Source organism: Abramis brama, assembly GCF_963993115.1.
Source record: "Abramis brama genome assembly, chromosome: 1".
Classification (NCBI taxonomy): domain Eukaryota; kingdom Metazoa; phylum Chordata; class Actinopteri; order Cypriniformes; family Leuciscidae; genus Abramis; species Abramis brama.
The window spans coordinates 54499160-54518816 of record NC_139963.1 but is presented as its reverse complement, the minus strand read 5'-3'; the positions used below and the strand labels follow the sequence as shown (position 1 = coordinate 54518816).

The following is a 19657-nucleotide window of genomic DNA, read 5'->3' as shown; positions in this document are numbered from 1 at the left end:
ACAATCATCTTGGACTATCTGATTTTCAGATTTTTACTGTATATATTCATTGAAATTATGAGTATTTCATATTTAGCATAAATCTGTGTATCTACGAAATTAAATCAATATTTCTGTAATCAGCTCTTCTGAAAAATATCATAATCATATAGTGCATTCAATTTTATTTTACTCCTGCTTGACTCAGGCACACACAGATATCAACAATCAGCATATGAATCTCAACAATGGTGAACAGTTTTATGTCGCAATGCATGCTGGGTTCCAGGATAATATAAAACTCCCAGCATGCACTGCTGCATGAATAATTAAAAAAAAGAAATATTGCCACCATTGTTGAGATTAATGTGCTAAATTGTGATATCTCTGTGTTTCAAAAACATAGTGTAGCTCTGTTTTTTTTTTTTTTTTTTTGGTTTATGCATGATGTGTTAAAAAAAATTAGTCATAGTAATTTATTGCTGTAGTTTCACAGGAGTGCTAATGTAACACTTTTGATTGAGGATAAAACTCTGAATTAATAAGAATTAATTCCTAAGTGAATGAACAGGCAATATGATGATTTTGTCATCATAAGCATTACAACCGCAATCATTCATAAACTGTGTGTGTGCACAAGTGTGACTTGCAAAAACACAGCTCAAGCAGCAACGGAAAAACTAATAGTTTAGCATCAGCATCCCAACTAAAGCAAGCACTGATCTCTATAATGGTAACTTCAAACAAACATTTTTAATAACAACTTCTGTATGACAGAAATAAAGTCATACTGGTTAATAAAAAGTGTAATAATGTGTAATGGCTGGAAGTCAGTTGTAGTTATTGTGTTCCTCTATTTTCTGTTCTTGTGTTTCTCTTTTCTTCAGTGATTCTGCTTATTAACAGCAGGTGTTCATCACTAATGCTCAACTATCACTTACATATTCACTTTATTATCTCACTGCAACACTGTCTCAATGTTACTTTTTACTCGTTGTAGTGTCGATTTCCCTGTGGGGTTGAAAGGGTTAACAGTGTAAGATAAAAAGTCACACCCACAAAATGTATTTTAACAGTAATAAACTGTAAGTTATAAAACAGGTTTATACTGGCAACACTGTTGCCAGTAGTTTACTGTAAAATTTATTTTTTGGGTCACCGTTGTGGTGAAGAGTAGAGCCTGTGCTTCAGTCCAGGAGAAGATCTACAAACATTGATGATATGCTGCATGTTGCTTTATTTAACAGGCAGTGACTGTGTAGTTGCTGGTCCAGTGGAAATCTCTTTATGTGCAATAGTTTTTTAGTGGTCTCAAATGAAAGAAGTTCACAGTAATACTTTGCTCACATTATTAAATTTTAGTTAATACATTTAAATGACAGTTGGTCAATTTAAGGCAGTCAGTTTCTGCAAGTGTAATTAGTTCATTTGAATTAGAATTTAGTGCATTTTTACAGAAACAAACTAGAATACAGTAAAGAACTGTACAATTAACAGTATTTTACTGGCAACAGTGTTGCCAGTATTTTACTGTAAAAAAACCCGGTAAGGTCTAACAGTGTATATATTTATATATAAGATATATTACTGTTGAAGATATATGCATTTCAAGAGTAGCATTTCAGTAACAAACCAATTTTCTCAGAACTGCAGAGACTTAAGCCACTTTCAAGAAACGACTGAAACGCTTCTTTTACATCAACAATTGACCCATTAATACTCACACTTACTATTCTATATTACAATACATTACGAGCTCATGAGGGGGAATCACCATATTTGTAACAAACATCTCAGGAAAGGAGACATATTAAACACAATTGCAGAGGTTTTATTAAGAAAATTAGCATTAATCATTCAAAATTTTAGAAAATATATGCTAAAAAAAAGGAATGAACAGACAAGATATAAGAATTACCAAATCAGCTCCATCACACAGAACAGAGAGGATATACAGTCTGAATCTGTCCATTACTGTATTTAATATTATATTTAAAGCAGTTAACATATGAAGCACAAGAAAATTTTATCTAAACTTGGTGTCACTATTTCTTCAGGGTGATCAGAGTTTTTTCTCTGTTTTCTGAGAAGAAGAAAATAAAACAATGAACAATCCTCTGTAAGTTTTTGCTATTGTAAATATTGCTGCAGATTTGCTCTAAACTCATCAGTATTTTATTCTAATATTGTCGGCATCTCTATTTCCTCGGGGTGCTTCGAGTCCTTCCTCCCTGCAAAATAAAAGCATTGACTGACCTCTCGTATGTGTTTTTATCATGATTGCAGATGTTCCAGATCAGATGAGTGTGAATGATCAGATCGTGTGCGCTCAAAACTCACCAGCTCTTCTTGCACAGATGATCTGAAGAAGAATCACAGTAGGAGCAGCAAACACTGCGATCTCAACAATAGTCACAATCACTGCAGGAAACATGAGAGGAAGAAGAGAAACTGTACATGACTGAAGTCAAGGGTATTCAACTATCAACAGTTATTGATGAAGCTTTTACAGACTGACTGATAGTTTAATGTTATAAAGCTGTCAGTATAAATGAACGTGTCTGTGATGAAGACAAGCCCACCAGCTCGCCTTCGGGGAAAAATGTGAGTCCGTATAAGGATGTAGAAAGGATGGAATTTATTTACAGTGCTAATGTCCACAGTGAAGTATATATACAGGTGCACACAAAAAGAAAAGAAAAACCCTAAAAAATAAAAAAATAAATAAAGACGAAAAACTCTTCCACAGTACACAAAGGTTTGTTTTGCTTGAGGCACCACAGTTGCACTCTCGCTTCCAACTTGGTTAACAAGTCCTGACCTCAGGTTTGGCCTTGGCTTAAATAGGCCAAACCCTGCCCCTTTTTGGGCCACACCAATTCCAGGAACCTACAACAGTTAATACACATACAAATACTTCATCTATTTGATTATCCATAATAATCCATTCCCTACAAACAACACAGACGAAACGACAAGACAGTGCAGTGTAAGTGTATGAAATGACCGGGGAATGAATATAGGTTAGGTTGATGAATGAGGTCAGTATGTATGTGCGTATATATATATATGTGTGTGTGTGTGCCAGTGCTGCTTATATATGTTTGTCTTACCTCTGTATAATGATCCAGCAGTCACACAGACTAAAGTTTCTCCTGGATCTGTGGATCACATCTGTTAGTTCAGTTCAACACATAATGCCACATATACACAACATCATCATCACATAATGCTCGAGCTTCACACAGGATTTTCATTTTAGCGGGGCTCAGCTCCCAGTGAGTGTATGATTTAAAAACGGTAAAACTTTAGGATCTAATTCTCACTATTAACTAGTTGCTTATTAACATGCATATTACTAGGATATCGGCTGTTTATTAGTATAAAGGCAGAGTCTTATAATCACTGAGGTCCCAAATGTGAGGCAGTTAGGGGGGTTCGGTTTAGATTTTTCTGATCTACATATGTGCATTTTAAGATGTTTTGAAGGCCAAAAAATTGGATAACAATAGCTTTAAAATCATTTCAGTTCTCTCCTCATCTCCATCACTCTCTTTTTCTCTTTGTTTTTCTCTTGCCCTGTCTCTTCCCCTCTGTAATAAATGTTGGAACTGGAGAACAAATTATTATGAATTCTTCTGATAAATCCCCAGAAATGGTATATATTAAACACTATCTGCATGCTTTGAATGTAACGGATGGAGATGACCCAGAAATAAGAAATGTTAATGTAACAGACAAGGTTGAGATTTTTATGGACGAATCTTATAGTTGAACACCTCCGGAGGGACAACGCAAGAAGAGCTCTCAAGAAGAAGAAGGAGAGAAAGGCGCTGGAGAAGATCTTCCACTAACGCTCAACTCCCTAAGAACAGACTGATTCATCGTGCACAGCAGTTAATAAAAATTATCAGACGAGTCGGATGATTAAATAAGAAAATAATCCACATTGAGAACAGTTTTATGGTTGAAAATGAAATAGATGGCTCAAATGAGGATGTGTTGAATTTGCAGGACAAGCTTAAATTACTTAAAGCCTAGTTTGAGCTTGACCTGCGAACTTAAGGGTCATTGTTAGAGGTGTTGTGTGTGTGTGTGTGTGTGTGTGTGTGTGTGTGTGTGTGTGTGTGTGTGTGGTCGCAACATGTTTAGGTTGTTAGGGCCACATGTATTTTTAAAGGATAACTGTGAACATCGTTTGCCTCAGACATAGAAAATGTGTGAAACTAGAGAGAGGTCAAAAGGCTGTGATAGAAAAACATACCAAATAAAGCTTTTGTGTGTGTGCTGCATAAAATAGGTGTGAAAAGAAAAAATATATTTTGAATATGTGCTTCTGCAAGCGTATGTTAATGAAGGACTAGGATAAGTCCAAAGCTTGACCTTATAAGGGAATTGGCTGTACTATAATGACAGCCCATAGAGGCGGCCCAGAACAGGGTTCACTCAAAAAAAAAATTGTGTCTAAACATAAGATTTATGTATTTGAATTGCATAACAAATTCCCATGCATTTGGTTTACATAGTTTTAACATAAACCAATCAATACTCCTGAATGTGATTCATATGTTTAAGTCATACATAAATGAAACAGATAAGATTTATGTAATTGTATTAATAAACTGAATGTGATTTATATTTGTCAGTCGTATGTAAATGAAACAGGTAAGATTTATGTAATAGTACACAGAAAAACACCCATGTTAAATTAACACTGCTCAGTGTTCATATGTGTGCACACTACAGAGGTAAAGCGGTGTTGAAGTTAATGAGATAATTAACTGATGATTTAGCATTAATTATGAACACCTGCTGTTAACAAGCAGAATCACTGAAGGAAAGAGAAACACAAGAACTACAACTGACTTCAGCCACAGCCTTAGATGAAATCAACTGAAGAGAAAAGAAGACATTAAATCTGTGAAGATCTCAGCAGAGGAGGATTAAACCAGTGGTTCCCAAACCTGTCCTGCCGGCACCCCAACACTGCACATTTTCTTTGTCTCCCTAATCAAACACACCTGATTCAACTCATCAGCTCATTATCACATGGGTTAATGAGCTGATGAGTTGAATCAGGTGTGTTTGATTAGGGAGGCAAAGAAAATGTGCAGTGTTGGGGTGCCGGCAGGACAGGTTTGGGAACCACTGGATTAAACAACTCCACAAACAGCATTACCAGCTTCACTTATTACTAACCAGACTGACTTTATTTCATTTCCGTTTGAATGAAATCAATAGTTGTATTTTAAAGTCACCATGATGGTGGTTAGCGTTTGCTTTAGTTGGGCTCTTGACCATTGACTCTTTAATATAACATTTTCTCTGGCTGCAATAATTATGTGTTTATAAAACACGTTTGTTGCAGCAAAAAAGCCAAGAGAAAAAGAGATCAAGTGATGTTGGCTGTTTATTGATGATGATGATGACGACAAAGTCATCATCATGTAATTGCCTCATTCGCTGATCTTGTTCAGTGTCTAATGCATTTTAATATTGTTTTATTCATAACAGAAGCCATTTGATTTTACAGCAGGAAATCTAACAGTGTTGATTATCAAACAATATATATATTTTTTTATAGTTAGTGCACAAAAACCTTTCATCTATGGCATTACTTAGACTCACACAGACATCAAGTAACAGCATATGAATCTCAACAATGGTGATAAAAGATACAAAAAATCCTGATGCATAATTTATTAATGCCGCAATGCATGCTGGGAGATATGGGTGAGTTTTGATTGGTGGTACCCAGCATGCACTGCAGCATTTCATTGATTGTCACCATTGTTGAGAGTCATACACTGATTCTTGATGTCTAAGTAATAATGTAGAAGAGAAAGTTTAATGCACTAAATGTTTTTAAAATTCTTTATATTATTTGATTAACTGTTGGATCTAATGCTGTCAGGTCACACAGCTACTATAACAAATAAAACAAAATCACATAAGCCCAATAATCAAAGCATTAGACACTGAAAAAGACAAGTGACTCAGGCCACAATATGATGATTATACCTTCATCAATAAACAGCCAATATCACTTGATCTCTTTTTCTCTTGGCTTTTTCGCTGCAACAAATGTGTTTTATAAACACATAATTATAGCAGCCAGATAAAATGTTATATTAAAGAGTCAATGGTCAAGAGCCCAACTAAAGCAAACGCTAACCACCATCATGGTGACTTTAAAATACAACTATTGATTTCATTCAAACGGAAATGAAATAAAGTCAGTCTGGTTAGTAATAAGTGAAGCTGGTAATGCTGTTTGTGGAGTTGTTTAATCCTCCTCTGCTGAGATCTTCACAGATTCAATGTCTTCTTTTCTCTTCAGTTGATTTCATCTAAGGCTGTGGCTGAAGTCAGTTGTAGTTCTTGTGTTTCTCTTTCCTTCAGTGATTCTGCTTGTTAACAGCAGGTGTTCATAATTAATGCTCAATCATCACTTAATTATCTCATTAACTTCAACACCGCTTTAACTCTGTAGTGTGCGCACATATGAACACTGAGCAGTGTTAATTTAACATGGGTGTTTTTCTGTGTACTATTACATAAATCTTACCTGTTTCATTTACATACGACTGACAAATATAAATCACATTCAGTTTATTAATACAATTACATACATCTTATCTGTTTCATTTAGATATGACTTAAAAATATGAATCACATTCAGATTATTGATTGGTTTATGTTAAAACTATGTAATCCAAATGCATGGGAATTTGTTATGCAATTCAAATACATAAATCTTATTTTTAGACAATTTTTTTTTTGAGTGTTGGTTTAAAAAGCATTGAATGTTTTTTTTTGGACTTTTACGTGTTTATGTTATTTTTGCCTTCAGAATTTTTTGTCTTTGTATTATTCTGAATCTTTTCTAAAAAATAAAATGAAATCATATTGTGGTGTTTGTTTTAAGCAAATGTTTTAAGCAAGTCTAAGAGTAATTTTTCCCTATCAATATTTCATGATTTTTGTAATTATATATTAATATTGGCAAACGCCCAATGCATCCGAATTCAAGATTGAGCTGTTAGAGGCTCCGCCGAGGACCCTGAATCCACATCTTACATCTTTAATCTACAGGTAAGGGCAATGTTTGATTGCAGCAGATTATGGGAATGTTTTAGAAGGATCTAGAGGTTACAGCGGGATACAAATACAACACCTCCTAAAGCTGAGCTTTGACTGATATAGGCCTTTCATGTTTGTCTCTGTCAGAGAAGAAAGTAATCATAGGGTCTCAGACACGTTCATTTACTGAAGGCTACCAGGAAAGATAGGTAACTAAGTTCATTAAATTCATTCACAATATGTACACATTCATTATTGATCTTATGCCTAATACAGGGCCATAGGCAGGGCTTTATAATCACTGAGGTCCTAAATTTGAGGTTGTGAGGTTTTTTTAATTTTATTTCTCTGATCTACATATGTGCATGCAATATAAGACTTTTGAAGGCCAAAAAAGGATAAGAAATAGCGGTAACACTTTAGAATAATGGTCCGTAGTTAACAAGTAACTATGCAGGAAGTAATAGGTAGTACTGCATTAACACCGAACTTAATACTATTAACTAATATGGAAGCAATATTAACTAAGCAGTAAGTAATATCTAATTTAGTACAAAGGTAGTTCCTTGGTAGGTATTTGATTATTACTAAAGAAATGTATCCTCACTGAGAACTACTTGTGAACTAAGAAAGAATAACCAATTAATTACTAATCACAAAAGTAACATGTCTAAAAAGTGAACAATTGTGGGTTTTTTTTAACTCTTAACATGGTCATAACATTTCAGAAGCTTGTGCCTCAAATGGGTTCTTAGTGGAAACCAGTTTATATTTCCCCAAATACATTAGCTACAGGTTGAGATTGTGACTACTACTCTTGCCAAAGGATGGACGCATGTTCTGTTTATTTCAAACTTAAACATAGAATAATACTAATAATGATAATTTGTTTAAAATTTTAAACAATTAGGAAGTGATGCTGACACTCATGATTGGATTAGTTCACTATTATGAGCTCTTGAGTGTCAGTTCAATATGTCTCAGACTCCAAAGACCTACCTTTATGTTACAGTAGCCGCCAGAGGAGGACTTCTCTTTAGGATATGAATATAAACATTGATGTTCTCTTGTCAAAAACAATTTGCATCCTTAATGAAGAAATTGGCTGCATTTATGTTGCGATAATCGCAAAACCACATCTTCCAGATTACAATGTTTGTTAGAATATTACTAGTGCCTGTACAGTAAGTTATGTGTTAAATATAAAATTAAATAACTTGTATTACTTGTGAAAAACATGCTAACTCCTCACTAATTACTCAAGCGTTACCTTGTTATCCCGCAGGAACTACTAGTGATGTGCGTGCCCCATTATTTTAAAGTGAAAAACATGCCAACTCCTCACTAATTAATCGAAATTAATGTTTTGACTCTATTGCATTCAAGACCCATAATACACTAAAACACAACATAAATTCACAAAATATATCAATTTTATTAGCTTGATGTAATCCAAATATTTAGAATCCATACGTTGTTTGCAAGAAACAGATCCAAATTCAGCCCTTTATCCAGTGATCTTCATCTCCATTTCCGCTTCTCCCGAAGCGTTACGACATGTTTTACGGCAGTGATATCAGACGCTTATTGGCTCTCGCATGCTTCGTCACAGATTACAACATGCCGTGTTTAAATTGGTGTACTATATTTGAATTGGAGAAGCGCACGCGCCTTCACAGAGCGAACAGCGAACCGAAACCGGATTAACATTTTCATGGATTAATAATTTATATTCTGCTCTGTAACGTTACCTCATACAATACTGCCAGAGAGGACTGCGACATATCGTCATGTGAACAACTTTTGGTACCGGTTTTGATATTTTCTCAATAAATAAATGATTGTGATTATACCTGTCTGTTGTTTTTCTTTATAATTCTAGCCTACGTAACTTAGTTTACAGAAATTGTTAGGGGTAGGATTAGTTTTACTATGTTTTAATGCTATATTGTTAATAAAACTGCCATTTCCCTACACATATCTGTCCATTAAGTTTTATCCTTTTAATTTTGTCAATAAAATGGGTATGTTTAGGTGTGGGAGTAGGGTTACGAGATCTTACATTTATAATCTATAAAATGGTAAAAGGGAAATTATACAGATATCGTTATGATATGAAATATTAGTAAATAGTTTACATTTTTTAGCTGTAAAATCGTAATAATGTTACGTTTAAACGTTGCAGATACGTCCATATTAACGTTATACGTTTCAGCATCGAAACGTACAAAAAAGTATGTTTTCTATCTTTGAGAAAATTACGTATTAATACCTACGTATTACAATGAGACCAGGCTGCACTAGTAGTTAACAAGGGATACCAAGGTAACGCTTGAGTAATTAGTGAGGAGTTAGCATGTTTTTCACTTTAAAATAATGGGCCACATCACTAGTAGTTCCTGCGGAATAACAAGGTAACGCTTGAGTAATTAGTGAGGAGTTAGCATGTTTTTCACTTTAAAATAATGCAGGGTTCTCAAGTTTTATCAAAAGCTTGGAGTGAGATCACATGCGGTTAGGGGAGGAGCCCTAATGAAGCCCCGCCCCCGCCTGTCCCCGCCCCCCAATTTTACCCATTGTTCATAATTAACCAGCACAAATTGAAATTATAACAATTGGTAAATCTGATAAATGACAGAGCAATTCATCACATCAAATATACTATTTAATGTTATATTTCAAATTACAAATATACAAAAATATAACAAATTGCTCCAAACAGTTTGGAAAAACAAATCTTTTTGCATTTTGAATGTGTCTAGTCGAAATGGTATAATGATTTATTGTGTGGTGGGACATTGTGAACAAATGACATATTAGAGTATTAAGGTGTGTGTTTGTGTGTGTGTGTACACAAGAGCAGGGCTGGACTGGGACAAAAAAATCGGCCCTGGCATTTTGGCCCAGACTGGCCCACTATATGATCATAAACACCACCCATCTTTGCACGCCCTTAAATATATGCATACCATCTCCTATTCATTAAAACCACTAATGCCATGTAATGAGTGAGTATAGGAACGAATGTGAGTTAACAGATGAAATAAGTAAAAATTTGACATTTTTTAATACAGTTGAACTATACTCCAGTGATGAATCCTAAAACAAGCTATAAGCTGCATTGGCATAGCAATACCCGTGTTTCTTACAGGATTTTTGGTAAAATTGTGGTGGGTGGACCTCTGTCCTTCTAGGGGGGGTTGGGGGCAGTAAGAAAATTTTGTGCATTTTAATGTTAAATTCATCAATCTGGTGCACTTTGAGAGTTCAAAATTAAAAGCTCCAAACCATATTCAGTGTGCCAATTAAAAAAATAAAAATGTAAGCCTCTTTTAGTTACAGTGTCTATTTACATTACACTACATAATAATGTTATAATATTAATCCAATGACAGTAATAGCCATATTTTGTAAAAACAAATGCACTAAAAAATAAAGGAAACTTTCATAATTAGATTTGTAGGCTACCTATTTCTATACTTGAAAGAGATAAGCACATGATCTTTTATTTTGACGCAAACTGCATCAAGCTTTTATTTTGGCGGAAAACATGGTTTACAAACGCCTCTCATTAAATTTCTAGTGTATTGCGGTAATCGTCAACTATGCAGATGTGGAAATAATCTGTAACTGGGTTATGGGTTCCTACACTCATGACATGGCCTAAGTGTTTTGAAAGTAGTTCTGCTTACCGCAGGCTCTACACTTTCTCATCTCTCTCCTGATCCAGATCCTCCTCACTATCATCATCATCACAGGAGCTGATGAAGGGCAGAAAACATACTGTATATTTTGACACAGTTTACAGCGTCTGCTTTAAGGGCCTGTTTCTATTGTTTCACGCTATTTCTCTGCACATTCCTTGCGTTTCTTCTCCATCTCGCTGACTATTTTGACAGATACACACTGACACTGCTGCACACTCGCTCACTCGTTTAAAGTTGTGATTGGGCCAGCCCAGTGTCAATCAAGAAAAGAACCAATGGGCCGCTGATCTACGTGTTTCATGGGCTGGTCTGTCAGAAAGAAAAAAAAACTAACGCTGACTTTTTTTGACCAATGCATTACACCAGCACAAACCCAGCGCGTTCGCGCGATGTTGTTGGTTACCTAGCAACGAACGTATGGTGCGTGTGCGTGCACACTTTGTGTGCGTGCGCCTCGTACACAACGTTATATATAAAGCTTGCAGGACAACTTGGTTGGCATGGCCTTTTCAGCGTGAGAAATACATGGTGTGGCGTGTGAGCGTGTGAACTGGTTGAATTGCGTGTGTCTCACGGCCAATGCGTGAGACTTGAGAACCCTGATAATGGGCCACATCACTAGTAGTTCCTGCGGGATAACAAGGTAACGCTTGAGTAATTAGTGAGGAATTAGCATGTTTTTCACAAGTAATACAAGTTATTTAATTTTATATTTAACACATACTGTACAGGCACTAGTAATATTCTAACAAACATTGTAATCTGGAAGATGTGGTTTTGCGATTATCGCAACATAAATGCAGCCAATTTCTTCATTAAGGATGCAAATTGTTTTTGACAAGAGAACATCAATGTTTATATTCATATCCTAAAGAGAAGTCCTCCTCTGGCGGCTACTGTAACATAAAGGTAGGTCTTTGGAGTCTGAGACATATTGAACTGACACTCAAGAGCTCATAATAGTGAACTAATCCAATCATGAGTGTCAGCATCACTTCCTAATTGTTTAAAATTTTAAACAAATTATCATTATTAGTATTATTCTATGTTTAAGTTTGAAATAAACAGAGAACATGCGTCCATCCTTTGGCAAGAGTAGTAGTCACAATCTCAACCTGTAGCTAATGTATTTGGGGGAATATAATATTCATAAACTGGTTTCCACTAAGAACCCATTTGAGGCACAAGCTTCTGAAATGTTATGACCATGTTAAGAGTAAAAAAACCCCCCACAATTGTTCACTTTTTAGACATGTTACTTTTGTGATTAGTAATTAATTGGTTATTCTTTCTTAGTTCACAAGTAGTTCTCAGTGAGGATACATTTCTTTAGTAATAATCAAATACCTACCAAGGAACTACCTTTGTACTAATTTAGATATTACTTACTGCTTAGTTAATATTGCTTCCATATTAGTTAATAGTATTAAGTTCGGTGTTAATGCAGTACTACCTATTACTTCCTGCATAGTTACTTGTTAACTACGGACCATTATTCTAAAGTGTTACCGAAATAGCTTTAAAACCATGTTATATTATTTGTCAAAAAATGCTCTCTCCTCTTATCCATCACTCTTTCTTTTTCTCTCAGTCTCCTTATCTTGCCCTGTCTCTTCCCTTCCTAAAGCTGGGCTTTTTTAATTTGCTGAAGGCTACAAATGTACTAATATAATATCCATTCTTAATACACATTTATATTAACCTTGTGCCTAATTAGACAAAAGTTTATTAGTTTGCCTGATTATTTCTGTAATTCGTCTAACAATTATGACCAAAAAGAGCTGTCACATGTGAAATGTTTAGTTAGCTACTTACATCTTATTTCGCACTTGAGCAGATTGGGGACAATTATAGACAAAGACAAAAGACTGTGATTATGTACCTTGTGTGTTTGTATTCCAATGATCCTGAGAGTCTGTGACTGGTGTTGTTGTATCAGCTTGAGCTGAAAAGGATGAATGTTAGTTGAGATGCATCATAATAATATCCAGAATAATAATATGAGGAGGACACGAGGTGAGGCGTAGCAATCCTAGCAGCTTAAACTTTATTTTACCAAACTAAAGAGAGAAATCCAACATGAGAACCCACACAGCAAAATCCCCAGATTTCATTTAAAAAGTGTTAAAGTAACTCTGAATCAGAGTTAAAGTTAATGAGATAATTAAGAGATTAATTAAGTGATGATTGAGCATTAGTGATGAACACCTGCTGTTAACAAGCAGAAGAATAGATAAACAACAAGAACAAGAAAAAGGAGAAACACAACAACGACAACTGACTTCAGCCACAGCCTTAGATGAAATCAACTGAAGAGAAAAGAAGACATTAAATCTGTGAAGATCTCAGCAGAGGAGGATTAAACAACTCCACAAACAGCATTACCAGCTTCACTTATTACTAACCAGACTGACTTTATTTCTGTCAGACATCTACAGAAGTTCTTATTGAGAATTAACAGAGGTTTAGATGATGATGATTTATTGAAAACGTTTTGGTGATTGTTTTGAAATGTTTTTTCATTATGGTGATCAGTGTTTCATTTAGTTGGGCAGTTTGACCCTCGGCTTTTTATGTGAGTTTGTGACTTTGTAATAGTGTTTACTAAAACAAAGATGATCAGGTGATATAGTTTTTGATTAGGGTTGGAGATGGCAGGACAGTCGATCGGCAGGAGCAGGATTGGGCACCTCTGCTATGGAGTATGATATTAGACTTATTTATTTATTTATATATATATATTTTTTTTTTTCTCCAACAGCCCAAGCATACATACAGGCCTATATAATGGTGTGTAAAACAAATTTATAATTTATAATCAGCTTCATATTGGATTACAAGTGATCAAGGGCTTAGAGCATTTCATTCAAACTCATTTCATTGTTCAGCAGTAGTGGACACTCGTGCAACATTAGCGAGGGATGAGCACAAAAAGTGGACATAAACACAGCCTCGCCCTGCGTCTCAGGCCATGTCCACACTAATACGGTTTCGTTTGAAAACGTATATTTTTCTCTCCGTTTTGGCCTTCCATCCGCACTGAGACGGCGTTTTTATTAATGAAAACGAAGCTTTTTTGAAAACTCACTCCAAAGTGGATACATTTGAAAACGCCGGTTTCACGTTGTAGTGTGGACTGTGAAACCGGTGGTATTTAAAAACGATGACGTAAATTTAGTCATGTGACGCATATTGTACCAATAGATATTCATGTTTATACCAGTATTGTGCCTGTTATGTGCTATTCACTTTCACACTGTTGCTAAAAATATTCTACATTGCACACTCTTCATATCACAGTCCTGCAAAGATGACAGAATTTACTCACATTTCACTAAATAAAATTATCCTGTCAGAAGAATTGCATGATAACTTCATTATTTATTTTTCCATCTGAATCATATCAGTGATCTTTTGTGGGGTTTTACGCATGCGCAGTAAAGGTGAATTTAGCGTTTTCAGGCGTTTTTCAAAAGTTTCTCATCCACACTGAAACGTCCGAAAACGCCTGAAAACGCTAGTGTGGACGGAGAGCGTTTATAAACGAAAACGCCGTTTTCAAATGTATCCGGGTTAAGGTAGACGTAGCCTCAATGTCCATACTATCTTTCCTAAACAGTGAGATTAGAATAAGTGTCCCAAAGCATAGTATGTTGAAGAGTGTGCCAGAAGTCCCTGGATGGTCTACTATTTCCCACCGCAACCGATGGTGAGAGGTTTAGATAAAGGTTTGAGTGACTAATAAAAGTTTAACCTGATAGAAAAATATTTATTCCATGTTATCCGAGTTATATTTCATCTGCAATAACAATGTGGACTTTTATAAAGATCGGTTTAGCCAATAAATTTTAAATGCATCATTATTCATTAATATGAGGAGAGTCTTGTCATGAAAGACCCGCGACTGCAGATCAACGTGATTCTGCATTTCTCTCCGATACGGTAGGAAATTAAATGTGGAGGATTTTATCTTTGTCAAGATGATTGACAGGTCAGTTTACTGTGGCAGAATGAACAGAGAGCAACTGTTAAAGACGCAGTTGCATGACATGATAGTTTGTCCCAAAGCTTGTCTACTCTTCTGCTACACACTCAAAAGTTTCTACTTTTTCTTCCCAAAAAGAGTACATACTTTTAGGGCGTAGTATAAGAAGGCGAATTGAGCATTAGAGTTAAAAATAAGTGAAGTCGGCCATTTTCTCTTCAGTTTCATCTGAGTTGTTGAGGTGAATGGCAGGACAAACTTTCTCCGGTCAGACAGAAACAAAATATTGGCAGAGATAACTATTTTTCTTTAAGGTCAAAAATAATCTTTAAAAAAAAGATATTTAAATCAGTTTATTTCATATTGGGGTCATAAGACACCCAGACTTGATGAATAACTGAAGTTTTATATGTTAAACGAGTGTATGGCTTATTTTGTGTTTCTCTCTTATTTTGTATATTTGTTTTGTTTACTTTTACATGTATGTTTTTTTGATAATTGTGTGAGTGGATGAGCAGTATTTTATGTCTGTTTGGTGTTTTTCATGGATCTACAGTGAATGCGCTGCATGGATGAGCTCAACATATCGTCTTCATGTGACGCTTTCTGGGAGAATCGAGTGAAAGAACCGGAGTGTTATATAAACACACTACTCTCACTGTTTATACTAAACATGTCATAGAATATGCATAAGTACGCTAATTGGGACGCACCATAAAAGTCCATGAAATGAAACTAAAACTGAAGATAACTTTATGTATTATGCACTGAAAAGCACTGATGTGAGAAAGACAGTGATGATGTACCTTTATAAACGTGTGTGTTTATAGTTGAGGGATCCTGAGAGTGTGTGATGTGGACTGGATTCACTGCTGTCGTTGAATCAGCTTGAGCTGTGAAGATGAATGTTAGTTCAGATGATTAATAATGTACAATATGACATTCATATTTTAACTTTGATCATCACATTACATAAAAAGTTAATATTTTTGCTGTCAAGTTTCAATTCCTTTATTATTTCCAGCATCAGGTTTTGGACTGTTACTTCACTGCAGTTCATTAGTTTGAAGCAATGCTTTGAGTTACTCTTCTGTGAGAGTCAAAGAAGCTTTTGTTCCCTCAGTTTGTTCTGGTTCAGTGATACTGATAGACCTTAGTGTTCCTGACATTATGAGGGTCTTCTAACACTGTCTTCTCACCTGAATACTTGACAGTGTATCTGACTGAGGTCTTGAGTTGATTTCTGTGAGTAAGCTGACATCTCCACTCTCTGTTGTTATCTTCATTCAGGAGTGTTGTAGTCAGAGTGATGATGATACAGCGATATTGATCTGATGATGATAATATCTGATATCTGGAGTCTGTCTTCAGATCAACACCAGCCTGATTCACCCACAACAGCTCTAATCCCTCATAATTGACCCAATAATCACAGGAGTGTCCAGCATAATACAACTGACAGGAGAGAGTCACAGAGCGGCCTGGACTGATCTCAGTCTGTGAGGATGAAGATGATGATGATGATGATGAAGACACGGAAACTGAACACAAGACACAAATCACAGACTCTTCAATCATCATCTGAGTTTAAAGGGAGAATCTGACCTTTTTAAATTGACCACATAATCATAAACTTACCATGAAGAACATGCAGATAAACATTAACATCAGTTCCCCGTTGTCTGCCATTCACAAATTGTCTGCATCTGTATAATCCACAATCTTCTTCTGTGACATTCTTGATGTTCAGAGAGCAGTCAGACTCCAGACTCAGTCTCTCATGTCTCTCTGTGTCTTTCTTCTTTATCCCTAAAGCAATCAGTTCAACTCCTGCTGAATGACTGAAGTTCCATGTAGTTTTAGATTTGCAGTCAGAAAGAGCTTTATTACAGGGCAGACGCACATTTTCACCAGAACTGATTAACACATTATCCACTCCACTGATACCTGAAACACAGTATATCTCAGTGATCATTATGATATTAATAAATGAAAACAATAAACCATACCAGCATAAAAAGCAGAAGATTCAAATCATACAGTCTTTTATAATAATAGGAATAAGAAATAATGTAATATCATCATATCTTGAACTCTTGATTTCAGCTTTGTCATAATCATTACTGGACGGCACAGGATTAGTTGATCCTCCTCTTCAAGCGTAGAAAATACACTAATAACTGCCCTTAAAAGCTCTTTATCTGTTCTGTGTTTCTCTCTTTCCTTCAAACTCACCCTACTGTGACTTATGCACAGCTAAATACAAAATAACAATTCAAAACCCACAAAGAATATTTGTGGAACAGTTCCCAAAGGAAGGAGCAAAACTCAGGGAAGGTTTGCTGGGATCAGTAGTTCACTCTCCATCCAGACACAGTCGTGATGATACTGTACTTCTGTTCTCTGACCACACAACATCACTTCACTGAGCTGAACACTCGTTGTGTAGATATTGTTGTGTTAGGTGTGTGAATATGTGCGAGTTGTGTTGCTACGATAATGCTGGCATTTTAATCTAATATATTGATTGCTTTGGTAAGCCAAATTGATAATTAAAGTCATGTTTGCATGTGTTTTATATTGGGATTTTTCCAGGTAGTTTTGTACAGTACTGTAACTGTATTGTTTTATTTGTTTATGCTTCGATTAGCTTGCGCTCCATATTTGATTGTAAAAGTGCCTCGTGTGTTTTTACAGGTATGTTTGGGCTTCCTTTTGAGTCCATATCTGTTGAATGATGTAAATAAATAATAAAATAACTACAAATAACCTTTATCTTTTTTTTTTTTGTTTGTAAGGGAAAGAGAGCAACACAAAACAAATAAAGACCTTTTAAGGTCTTTAAAGCAGCAGTTTGATTTGGCTTATCCATAAATGTTAATGAATGCATTAACTATCAAACATGTACTAACATGTAGTTAAGGCTGCCGTTATTCATGCGTGAATCCATAATGACTCCATCGTAGTTCAGGATAACTCTTCAGTGGTTCATGATTAGTTCATGCTTTCAATTATCAGTAGTTCATGTTGAATTAAGTATTAATCCAGCTATTAGTACATGATTATTCATATACCCTTATTGTAAAGTGTTACCCTTTTTTCCTCACTTAAAGCAAACAACACACTCTCCAGAATAAACTATTAGTCTTTATCAGAGAGCTGTTCAAATCACTGACACACTCTTAATATGAAGATAATTCTTCATCATCAGATGTTTGAGTGACACTATGTCCAGTATCAGGAATAATACAGTATGATCTGTGTGTATCAATACACAACTCAGAGATCACAACGTGAATGTGTGCAAGAATAAACTGAGCATGTTCAAATGAACTCTTTCCAGACTAATTCCACTAAATGTCTTTAGAGAAAATACAGATTTCTTTACCTGTGAGAAGTGAAGAGAGAATGATCAGTCCCAGCAGACACAGATCACACGTATCAGCCATTTTCTGTTTATGTCAGTCTTCCTCTTCATTATATATAGTTACAGCTCTTCCTTTAAACATCATCAGCTCCTCCTCTGGTTATTCACTTCCTCTGTTCTGATCAAATGAGTGTTTAAATACTGCTAGAGTTGCTGGTTAGTGACATGATGTCACAGTGAAGTGTTATAGAGAGCCTAAGTCCCTCCCCTTCCGGTGGACCACCATGGGACCTTATTTCAGAAAAATATTGTATGGTAGTCAATGGCGAGAGACAATAAATATTTTGATCTCGTTTGAATTGTGCCCTGAATTACACATATGATGTTTGTCAATTTAAAATATACATTTTAAAGTCAAGAAAGTCGCAGTTTGATGTAAAACTGTTGAGGTATAAGACTGTGAAAATACATAATTACAAAGACTACAAACCCAAAAGGCGCACATGTGACGTCATACCTTTTCTCTCAATGAATGAAGCTAACTTTACTGAAGCTAACGTCTGTCATTTTTTTCTATAGTCTTACCTTATAATCGTAACGTTACGCCGTCATGCCTGAGTGTTTTGTACCAGACTGCACACAGACTGTTGGTGACGTACATATAGTGCGAGACGAGAGATGTAGTTCATTGAGCGATTTTCACATAAAACTAAATGTTTCTCTTCTGTTTTATGACAAATTGCGACTTTCTTGACTTTCATAATTATCTTTTAAATTGACAAACATCATGTGTAATTCAGGGCACAGTTCAGACGGAATAAAAAGATAAGTTGTCTCTCGTCATTGACTACCATACATATTTTTTCCGAAATAAGGTCCCATGAGCCGGAAGCGGAGGGGAGGGACTTAGGCTCTCTTTAATGAAGTGTTACAGTGAAGAAGGGATAATTCTCGGTCAGCTGGTTTTGTGTGCTGTGACACAGACGAGCTGTTTAAAGCGATTCAGAGATGCTTTAATGTCTGTTTTGAATTTAATTTGCTGTAAAATGCGATGTTGCAACCCTGGCTCATGTGAAAAACGTTCCTGTGGCAACATTTTTGCAAGACGCAGAATACGTTGTGTTGTGCAGGTTTCATTTCTTTTAGATACTGCAGTAATTGTTGTAACGAGGTTAAATGTTGTGGGAAGAAGGAGGCAGGAACCGGCGAACATTCAAACACATTTTAATGATAAAAATAAAACAAATACAAAACGAAAGTAAAAGACAGCAGCCCCTCACGGACGACTGCTGTCACAATAAAACAAAACACAACACAAGTTCAGGCCTGTCCTCTCTCGATCTCCACTGTCATCGCTCCCCCTTTATGCTTCCGCTCCTCCGTGAGAGATACGAGACCGGTGCGTCGCGCAGGTGTTGCTCATCAGTAATCACGCCACCGGCCTTGTGTCGCTCTCCCACGGCCCTCGGCATCGTCCTGCTCGCCACATACCCCCATCGCCCCTCGCAGGACGGGGGGTACCCACGAGACTGCACT

General features: G+C 35.9%; 1 protein-coding gene across 6 annotated transcripts; it reads right to left on the bottom strand.

The window, feature by feature from the left end:
• Positions 1–1692: 1692 nt before the first annotated feature.
• On the bottom strand, positions 1693–18268 carry LOC311093995 (uncharacterized protein). 6 transcript variants are annotated; one of them, XM_084131724.1, is made up of 9 exons: positions 18143–18268; positions 16393–16701; positions 15954–16295; positions 15561–15647; positions 12652–12714; positions 10755–10823; positions 3093–3140; positions 2320–2400; positions 1693–2210 (listed from the first exon to the last, which is right to left on the bottom strand). In XM_084131724.1, exons 1-9 carry the CDS (start codon positions 18201–18203, stop codon positions 2155–2157), a joined length of 1116 nt encoding a protein of 371 aa, XP_083987850.1. In that variant the 5' UTR covers positions 18204–18268; the 3' UTR covers positions 1693–2154. The 6 variants fall into 6 exon arrangements, with proteins under 6 accessions (XP_083987850.1, XP_083987851.1, XP_083987852.1 ...); XM_084131725.1 differs by having other exon boundaries at positions 15561–15641; XM_084131726.1 differs by lacking the exon at positions 10755–10823.
• Between the last annotated feature and the right edge of the window lie 1389 nt (positions 18269–19657).

Excerpts from the sequence above, each read along its gene's own strand:
- LOC311093995 (XM_084131724.1), bottom strand. The coding sequence starts at position 18,203 with ATGGCTGATACGTGTGATCTGTGTCTGCTGGGACTGATCATTCTCTCT. Across the intron at positions 16,702-18,142 it reads TCTCTCTTCACTTCTCACAG|GTATCAGTGGAGTGGATAAT; the intron begins GTAAAGAAATCT and ends ACTGTGTTTCAG. Across the intron at positions 15,648-15,953 it reads ATACACTGTCAAGTATTCAG|CTCAAGCTGATTCAACGACA; the intron begins GTGAGAAGACAG and ends TCATCTTCACAG.